Source organism: Zea mays, chromosome 7, assembly GCF_902167145.1.
Source record: "Zea mays cultivar B73 chromosome 7, Zm-B73-REFERENCE-NAM-5.0, whole genome shotgun sequence".
Taxonomy (NCBI): Eukaryota; Viridiplantae; Streptophyta; class Magnoliopsida; order Poales; family Poaceae; genus Zea; species Zea mays.
In genome coordinates, this window is record NC_050102.1 from 148077122 (window position 1) to 148087594 (window position 10473).

Below are 10473 nucleotides of genomic sequence, written 5' to 3' on the forward strand. Positions count from 1 at the left end.
GAATGTAAGATTTCGTTCCAATGTGGAACCCCATGTTTGTGAGTTTGACAGCCGAATGTATCAACCGATACAGAAGCTGGAATATTAATAATATTCCCTTTTCTAAAAATGTGCACCTTCATCAAGTCCACGAGAAAATGCAATCATAGAGGGCAGTGGAATTTCATAAGCAAGTCAGATGGTTTTATTAACTTGTTCTCACATGAAAAACAATTGAACTCTTTCCAATCATGCCAAATAAGCACGTACCCACATGTTTCTTGCACGTCACCAAAAAAAACACAGTACATGATTCAGATCATGTGTAATGCCAGTGGGGACAATCAGATGCCCATACCGTGTACATATTCCTTTTTTTTGGCAATTGCTTGTTTTGCAAACTAAAAATTGGTTATATGATATCATATATGGACATTTTGCAGCATATGCTGCAATGAGTATTTCAGTATTTGTCACGCTAAAAATCATGGCTAAGTAGATACAGAAAATTTTAACACTCCACGCTCCTATAGATAAAGAATATGATTTTCAGATAGGTGGCAATACCTAGCAAAAGGGCATGCTGCCTACCAATTGTGTCGGTATAACATGCTTTCTAGACAGTAAAATACTCCGTCCGTTCCAAAATATTAGTTGTTTTAGCTTTTTTATTTTTATGTTTATATTCAAATGAATGATGAATCTAGATACATATATAAAATAAACATATTAATTATTGTATGAATCACCTAAAAGGATAAACCAACTTTTATTTTGGGACGGACAGAGTAAATAACCTTACTGCAAAGCATGGTTTTCATGTCACATAATTTACCTCTCATCTCATGTCCCAGATTTATTCTTCCTTACAGTCAAAATTTGTTGCTCTTCTCTAATAAATTATTACCGCATCGTTTATATCAATTGCATCCAATGTATGTGGTAACGAAAAAAAGATACAAGACAAACAGTACATGCTAAGAGGAACCAAACCTCACACTATACTCATCTGAATTACAAAAAAATAATCCACAATGGAAATAGGATTCAAACTGCCTACCTGACCTTCTTCAAGAACTGTACCTTCTCAAACTCTGGACCGGCATAGCTCCTCTCCACCTCCCATGAATGATGAGACATCATGTTAAATGATGATTTCACACCCTTCTCGTCAGAGACTTCCCTTGAAAAAGGGACACGGACATCAAAGACACCATCACCAGAATGAACATGCAAGTCAAACCCTAGCCTGTCAACCCATATCATCTTTACATCTGCCACCTGCCACCACAGGACAATATAAATTCCTCAGCAGCAAATTCGAAGTAGACCCCTACTCTGTTCAGAAAAGCAATGCTACTTCAAACATTCTTAGGACTTTGCTCAAATTTGAACCTTGAGAAAGGATTTGGACCCCGATCCCCTCTATCCAAACATGCCATAAAACTAAAATTCTGCTAAGATGGTTCACCATTTGTTTTGATTTTTGAACTGTTGATAGTCAGCCATTCAACCTTCAGACTGAACCAGTACAAACATTTCACATCAGCCTAAAAGATGGATTCTAGAAAGCATGAAACAAGCACTTCTATCACTTGACATCTAATTCTAACAAGGGGTAAATGATGTAAAATCATGCACCAATCTCGTTTATCTAATTTCAATCAATTACAACATGTCGCTCAAAATGGCTTGTAATTTGAATATGATAATTTATAAATAATATAAAATACACAAAAAAAAAAGTGAATGTCATTGTCTTAGCAATTAGATATCTAGCAAGGACGCAGAGAGCTTTCATTGGTTTCGCAAAAAGATATCGCGCAAGAAATAAAGCTGTAGTAATGACACTAATGAGATTGATACCTGTAAATCTGATTCGACATATATGTTGTATATTCTATGGACATCTTCAGCATGTTTGCTATTAAATTCCTCCACAATATTTTCAGCAAAATTGCGTAGAGGGTCAGGTTCTGCACTGGTGTATTCTGATGGAACTACCCACATGCCATCCTGAATGAACATAATCAATTAGCAGGCAGCGTAATCACACAGTTTAGCAGATTAGTGAAATATAATGTTAAATGCTGACAAGATAGAAGGGAAAACACGGAAGAATTTTATTGAAGCATATTGAAGAGAAGAAATAAGAAACACTAGGCTCTTTGACTTGCATAATCACAAAGGGTCAAGAGAACATCTGAGTATTCATTACTACTTATACAGTTTAAATTTCACAGATTAGGATGATCATGACTGTCTATTTGTGCTTCTGATGTCCTCTTTTAACATGATATTGCCAAACTAATATGCACATATAACTGTAATCCACACATTCTTTTTTTTTCTCGAACACGCAGGAGAGCTGCGCGTCAATGTATTAAGAAGAAAAGGGGAAAAGAACCTGAACAGACAATACAACACACACACATCGAACCCCACCTAGCCAGAAACAACATCTGGAGCAGGGGCAGGGACAGAGCGTTTGTCAGCTGACAGACACCCCAACACTAAAACAGAAAACTAAACCATCCGACTTTGAGCTAGGAGGTAAGAAAAACCCTTAACCCCAGCCAAAGACCACAAGAAAGCTTCCTCCCTGGCCAGCCAAACGGCCACCACCAAGTTTGGATGGGAACCATTGAAGACAACACCATTTCTACGCTTCCACAACATCTAAGCGCCTAAAGCGACCAAGGAGTCAAAGCCCTTCTTACTTAGCCCACCCAGCCGAGCACTATTGAAACACCACCAGTGATCAAAATTCAAAACCATCTATATCCTGTCCTGGAAGTCCTGCAAACCAAAAGGCCTGAGCAACTCAAACCAGAAATGACGCGCAAAGGAGCAGCCCACCAGCAGATGGTTGATAGTCTCATCATGTTGATCACAGAGCGGGCAAAGAAGTGACTGAGTCAATCCTCTTTTAGCCAATCTATCTGCTGTCCAACATTTGTTGTGAGCCACAAGCCATAGAAAAAACCGACATTTGCTAGGGGCCCATGTCTTCCAAATTCGATCAGCCTGCTTGAAAAACACCGAGCCATGGAACATAGCAGTGTAAGCGGATTTTGAAGAATAATCACCAGAACTAGAAAACCTCCAAACATGACGATCTTGCACATTGGGCTGCAGCAAGGTACCTTCCAGGATCTCAGCCAAATCCAAAAACTGCACCCAGAAAGCATAGGAAAGAGCTCCCTAAACATCTTGAACCCAACTCAAATTAGTCAAGGCATCCTTAACCAATCTACTTTTGGTAACCTTCCTAGGAATAGAGGCAAACACTGCAGGGGCAAGCTCTTGGATGCAGTGCCCATGCAGCCATTTATCAGTCCAAAAGAGTGTGTTTAAACCATTTCCAATCTCAGTATACACAGCAGAATTGAATAGGCAAACCACTTCCTTTGTGAAATGAAGCGGAAAAACAGCCCACGGCCTCCCAGGATCTGATTTCTGCAACCAAAGCCACCTGACTCTAAGAGCCCAACCAAACAATTTTAAATCAAAAAGACCAAGACCACCCAATTCTTTAGGGCGAGTGACTTTACTCCAAGCCAAAGAACAGTGCCCTCCCTTGATTTCTTCCCCACCTTTCCAAAGGAAAGCTCTCCTTAATTTGTCAATTGCCTTGATCGCCCAAGCAGGGAGATCCAGGGCCATAGCCAAATACACAAATCTGGAAGTTATAACCGACTGAATATAAACAGCCTGGCCAGCCTTGGACATAAGCTCTGCCTTCCATCCTGGAAGCATGACCGCAATACGATCAATGATAGATTGCAATTGCGGCCTAGAAAGACATTTTAAGGATAACAGAAGCCCAAGATATTTGCATGGGAAATTAGACAGCTGGCAAGGTAATGATGCCTGCACTGAAGCCAGATCTTCCTCATCACAATGAATTGGGAAAACATTACTCTTCTGAATGTTGGTCTTCAGACCAGAGGCTTCACCAAAAAGATGTAGAATCCCCTTAAATGCCTCAATATCAACCACATCCGACCGAAGGAAAACAACCACATCATCCGCGTATAAAGAAATCCGGTGGTGAAGGAATCTCGAAGAAAGGGGCTGGAGAACCCCTTCTGCAGAGGCACGCTACACCATAATATTAAGGACATCCATAACCAAGACAAAGAGCATAGGAGACAATGGGTCCCCTTGACGCAAACCCCGCCGATGATATATGACTTCTCCCGGGCATCCGTTAAGCAAAATCTGAGTTGAGGAAGAGGACAACAAGCCGCAAACGACGTTGCACCAAATCTGTCCAAAACCCAGCCTAATGAGAACTTCAATTAAAAATGACCAGGAAACACTATCAAAAGCCTTAGAAATGTCCAGTTTGATCATGATACGGGGCTGTTTTTGCTGCTGCAAAAAACAAGCAGTATGTTGTACCAGCATGAAATTATCTTGAATAAACCTTTTCTTGATGAAAGCGGATTGATTAGGCGAGACAAGATGTTGCAACTGACAAGCCAATCTATTAGCCATAAGCTTAGACACCAGCTTTGCAAAACTATGAATAAGGCTGATAGGTCTAAAATCTTTGACCTTGTCAGCCCCTTCCAATTTTGGAATGAGAGTGATGTAAGCGGAGTTCAGACAATTCATGTTGGCAAACTTTCTAGCCCAAACACATGATATTGCAGCCATGACATCAATCTTGATGATGGACCAACAGACCTTGTAAAAACGACCTGTGAACCCGTCTGGCCCTGGCGCCTTGTCAAGAGGAAGACTAATGATTGTATTCCATACCTCATCCGCCGAGAAAGGGCTGTCAAGAGCTTCTAGATCAAAAGTGGGAACTCCAAGCTGTTCCAAATCAACCACAGCCCCCCTATTAATTGCAGAACCAAGCAGATTCATATAGAAATCAGTGAACAAGTCCGCCTTCTCTTCCTGGGCAGTGAAAACCTTTCCATCCTCTGAGACAATTCTAGGGATGAAACTCTTAGCTTTGTGATACCTCGCATGAGAGTGAAATAAAGCAGTATTCGCATCCCCATCCTTCAACCAACAAATCCGAGATCTCATCCGGACCAAGGAATGCCATAAAGACGCAAGAGCAAGACTTTGCTGCTTTAGACTATTACGCAACCAAAATTCTTCAGGAGAAAGACTTCTACTGTCCTGAGCTATGTCGAACTGGTGGAGCAGCTCCCTGGCAAGACCAAGCTGTGATCTAATATGACCAACCTTTTTCTCGCCCCAACCTTGAAGAGCTTTAGTCGTGGCCTTGAGCTTCATGGAAAGAGTGAGCAACGGACAGTGACTAGCAGGGACAGCAGCCCAGGCTTCCTCAACAGCTACCAGAAACCCTTCCAATCTTGTCCAAAAAGCTTCAAAATTCCTTGCACAATATCCTTAAGCCCCAGAAGAAGCAGGCAATGATCTGAATCGAATGAGGCCGAACTTTGCAGCAGGGCCCAAGGGAACTGATCATCCCAATCCAAGGAGCAGAAAACACGGTCCAATTTGACAAGAGTTCGATTATGCTGCCCATTCGACCAGGTGTACTTACGCCCAACCAAAGGCAACTCCTTAAGAGCCAAGTCATCAATCCATCTCCGGAAACTATGCATCATTGGCCTATCCAGATTGGAGTTATTTTTACCCTCATCTTTATAAATTAAATTAAAATCCCCAAGGACCAACCAAGGGCCAGAACAGGAAGCACGAATATCTCTCAATTCTTGAAGGAAGGCAATTTTGTCCTGGTTGAACTGGGGACCATACACACAAGTCAGCCACCACTCAACATCATCAACAGGATGAAAAAGAATTGACACTGAATGATCATCCACTCTAGAAACACCAGACCAATTTATATGATCTTTCCAAGCAACCAAAATGCCACCACTAGCACCAATAGATGGGCAAAAGACAAAGTTGGCAAAATCTGGTCCAAGCATCCGAATAACCAAAAAACGAGAAATATCCTACATTTTAGTTTCTTGTAAACAAACCACATCCACTCCAGAGGAGACGACCTCAGCCCTTACAACATCCTGACGAGTCGAGGCATTAAGCCCCCTTACATTCCAAATGAGAATTTTTGAAGGATCCATAAAACACTAGCTTAAGACGACCAACAAACCCGCAACCCAAGGAAGAAAACCTTCCTCAAAAAGTAGACACCTCCACTACCAACATCTCTTCTAGTAGAGACCAACCGAAAAGAGAGGCAAGAGCTTGGATCTGCACCTGGGAAAGAGATGTGCTGAAAATGCGACTATATTCATCCAGCGCCTCTTGACTCAGAGAATCCCCATCACGGATCACTCCTAGTGTCTTCATAATGGTCTTCTTGCTTTTCTTGATAGAAGATAGGCGTTGGTGACACTCGACCCCGATGCCAACAACACGCCTGTTGCGCCTAGGAGTAGCCACCCGCCCCCCAGGCAGTTTCTTCTTTCTAGGGGGGTTGGGGGCAGGGTTCTCCAACACAGCATCGACCTCTTTGGTAATACTGGACAAGAACTCGGACACCCTTGAAGTTGAAACATCAACAGCAGAAGTCGGTTGTTGAGACGGAGAGCTCCCCAAGGCTGTTTCCTCAACCCTCCTCGCTCCTCGACGTCGTCGAAAGTAAACTTGAATAGTCTTTGGGCGGAGGAGCAAAGGAGGGGAGGTGGCAGCCACAGGAGACTCCATGGGAGGCAAGACCTCGCAGGCAGCCACAGAGCCCAATTCTCCAGCTAAAACGAATTCCTGCTGACTTCCAATCTGATTGTGATCCTCATGACACCCGTTCATCTGCCCATTGCCAGGACATTTAAGCACAGAAAACTGCCCACCCCCCTGCTGACTTCCAATCTGACAGAAATCTCATGCACAGAAAACTGTCCACCCCCTTGCAAGCTGGAGCAAAGACGTTGCAAAGGAAGGGGCTCGACAGACCTGCTACAAACCGGATCTTGTTGATGGACATCATGTTGGAGGACCATTGTTGATAACAGCGGGTCAGAGACAGCGAGGGAAGAAGCCACATGACTGTGATTTTGGATCTGGACATCAACTTCTCTGATCTCCACGTTGCTGAATTCCACCAGCTCAACCTCATCGGCTAAGACCTGAGAATCATTCTTCCAACCTTCAGAACAATCATTCGGTTGACCCCCATTACTTACTCTTGGACCTATCCGGTCGTGAACTGAACGACGCTCCGATCTCTAACCCCTATCATGATGCCCCTGAACAAACTCATGGGAAGGCGAGATGAGACGCCTTCTACGAGGAGAGTGATCCTCATCATCAGAATCCTCAGAACGAAGAACTGGACCGGAGCCATCCTGCCGGAGAGTGATCGAAACCGCAATATTCACAGAGTAAACCAGCACTCGTTTTCCTGCAGGATCACCCTCAACAGCAAAAGGAGGTTCTACAATCGAAAGCTCTTTAGAAGAAGGAATAGCAGAAGGATCCAAGCACCACGCGGAGCAGCGGAAAACAGCCACATCCTTCAGATTCAAAGTATCAGGGTGGACTTGATGTATCCACGCAAAAGGGTTTAGTAAATGATCCACGGTGCTTGTCTCCCAAGCATGTATAGGAATTCCCTGGAGCTCAACATTGATCAACACCGGGAGTAAGGCGCCCCTGGACTCCATGAGACGGGACCATTTCTTGCAAACCACAGAAAAAGACCCAGCTCTGAGAGTAGCCCATCTACCAGTCAACTCCTCTACCTTGTCACGACATGGGAGGACAAGAAGATAATTTGACGTTGAAACCCGTCGCAACACCAGAGAACTAGCTTCCATTTCCAGCCTTGGGGCAAGCAGATCAGCTATCTCCGAAACCCGGACCGAAGACCGATCGCTGATCACAGTCACCATTACCGCGTATTGAAGATCATCCTCTGCTCTCGTCATTTGGTGGCTCCATCCCAGGATACACGGAGGAACGTGGTGCATTGGGGTTACCAAAGCAGCGGTGGCCTTATAAGATAGTTGCCTAGAAAACGTTTTTCAGAATGGTATCGTGTCAAATTTGGCCAAAAAAGACAATTGGGTGTTAGGTGGGCCCAGTGCCTTTTGGGGTGGGTAACCAATCAACCACCATTGAAACTCTCCACCGGTAACTAACAGTCATTTTGACCTTCTCACTATTTCCACAAGTGTTAGGAAAAGGGACTACAGAAGCACAGAACTACAGATGACTGTTGGGAAATGAAGAAAAATAAGTTTTCCTTGCTTTGCAGAGAATTGGGAAGCGTGTGATTTCATAGTCAAACAATCAAGTAAAGAAACAAATAACAAAAAATATACTTTAATACTGAATCAATAGCTCTGAGCCTCACTTATTTATGGATAAAGAAAAACCCAAACGAAAAATTGAAAGAGACAGAAATTAATAGATAAAACTTGTATATTCTACCTCATTGAAATCCTCCATGTGCAATACCCGTTGAACAGATATCAAATACAAAAGATCTTGATTAATTTCTTCCCCGAATTTCCTTTCCTGCCTAGTGGAAAGCTTCTGCACAAAGTAAATATATATACATGTTATGAAATGGATGGGAAAGAGCAGTTCATTTGCCTAAGAACATATTTTCATTCGCAGTATTGTACATTAGGGCGAACATTTAGGGTGGGCACTCTGCCATTGTAGTCAATGGCTAAATTCACAAACATAATGCATATATTTAGCAAAATGTGACACACTAATAATTTTACCTTCAACACTGACTCATCAGTAGGCTTAGTTAAGGTACCAAGCATAGTACATTGTGGTGTCCTAGCCCCACTCTTCCAAAACTGCAGTCACCAGAAGAAGAAAAATAATTGTAAGCACATAAATAAAAGAATCAAACTACTACCAGCAAAATCATAAAATTTTACAGTTTCGATTATCACTTATTATTTCATACAAAAAAGCAGCATAAGAATTCAAATATTTTGGCAAAGTAGTTTCATTATATCACACATCACCCTTCTTAATGAGACATGCTTGAAAAGTCAACCCACAAATACGTCGCAAATGGAAGCTTTCCATCCTTTGCATTCTATGTATCTGGCAATCCATTTCGTTCAACGTAAACTCACGGACTCACCCTATGCATTGTATTATGATACCCAGGTGAAATGAGAAAAGGCAACCACAAACCACCACACGTTAGAACTCTAGAATCATTGAGCATTTTTCATCGTCCACTGGCACGAAACGATAGACAAGAAGATGAAAAAGGAAAACTTAATCTTTCTCGGGCCTCACTCTAGCTAAGCACATGAATTGAGCCTTTTAGACCATCCCAATCTCAATCTTTATGGCGAGCTGGACCATCCAAACACCCACTACGTCCCCTCACCTCAACGTGGAAGCTGCACGGCGCATCGGGAGCGCTGACCCCCGTGGTGGCCAGGCAGAGCGCGGGTGCACCGACGGCATCCGCGACGAAGCGCGCGCCGATACCGAGCGGCCAACCGTCGGGACCAACCACGGAGAGCGTACCAGACGGGGCCAACTCCACGACCGTCCGCGCTACCTCCGCGGCCGACGGTCGCACTCGCGCCGCGGACACCGCTGCCGCTGCGGCCACCGAACCCTGACGGTCGAGGTGGAGACGGGGCGCAAGGACGCTGGCTTCTTGGAGAAGAGGGTGGCGGAGGAGGGGAGCGGCGATGAGAGCAGGGAAGGCCACGGAGACGACGACATGGCCAAAAATTGGAGGTTGAGAACTTGAGATTTGGTGGGGGTTTTTGACGGGTGACTGGTGAGAGAGTCGATCTACGGTCATAACTCATAACTCGTATGTGCACCTTTTAAAAGGAAAGCGCCACATCGAACGCTAAATCTATACTATACTTAAAGCATCAGTTTCAACGGTCGTCATGCGTCATATTTTTACAAATGTCCTCTCACAGTTATTTCAAATTAATCCACTGCACATCTATACATGGCCAAACGGCGGTCCGATATGGGTCAGGCGCGCGCGAGCCACAACTCTGGCACAGGCATGTCATGGCGTTCTGCTAAAAAACGGTGCAGGAGGTAGGATTCGAACCCATACCCTGATGGAAAGAAGGACGGGAAACACTAGGTAAAGCTGTCTAACCAGTAGAACATAATGTTCAAATATTTGTAATATTGAATATAAATTATATATATGTTTATATGTTTTTTGTAAACTAATATATATATATATAATCGTGTCGGGCCGGATCAGCACTACGGGCCGAGGCTACAGCCCAAGCACGACACGACGTTCTTGGCTCTTGTAAGCATTATATCGTTTCTGAGACCACGTTGACACAATGGACTCCATGGTGTTTGAGATTGCTGAATTGGATGTAGCAACAATGATTTGTCACACTAACAGTAAAATGAAAGGTTATTTGTTGGTTTTAAACGTTAGTAATTGCTACGAAGTAGCATAATTTATATGGAGCGCATTCAATTTTTATTGATGCCCGACTTTTGCAATCACTCCATATTTTGATCTATTTTTTATAAGTTTGAGTTCATGTGACTTAT

The 10473-nt window shown here is 43.4% G+C and overlaps 1 protein-coding gene across 1 annotated transcript; it reads right to left on the reverse strand.

The window, feature by feature from the left end:
- Positions 1 to 405: 405 nt before the first annotated feature.
- LOC100216583 (uncharacterized) lies at positions 406 to 9656 on the reverse strand. Its single transcript, NM_001142999.1, has 5 exons — positions 9308 to 9656; positions 8676 to 8756; positions 8374 to 8478; positions 1846 to 1995; positions 406 to 1260 (listed from the first exon to the last, which is right to left on the reverse strand). The coding sequence occupies exons 2-5, from the start codon at positions 8718 to 8720 to the stop codon at positions 1036 to 1038; spliced, it is 525 nt and encodes a 174-aa protein (NP_001136471.1). The 5' UTR covers positions 8721 to 8756; positions 9308 to 9656; the 3' UTR covers positions 406 to 1035.
- Positions 9657 to 10473: the final 817 nt, after the last annotated feature.

What these genes read in the sequence shown, in the direction of transcription:
- LOC100216583 (NM_001142999.1), bottom strand. Translation starts at nt 8,720, where the DNA reads ATGCTTGGTACCTTAACTAAGCCTACTGATGAGTCAGTGTTGAAG. An exon ending in CTGATGAGTCAGTGTTGAAG is followed by an intron (nt 8,479 to 8,675) that starts GTAAAATTATTA and finishes TACTTTGTGCAG; the next exon opens with AAGCTTTCCACTAGGCAGGA. An exon ending in ATGTCGAATCAGATTTACAG is followed by an intron (nt 1,261 to 1,845) that starts GTATCAATCTCA and finishes CTGTGGTGGCAG; the next exon opens with GTGGCAGATGTAAAGATGAT.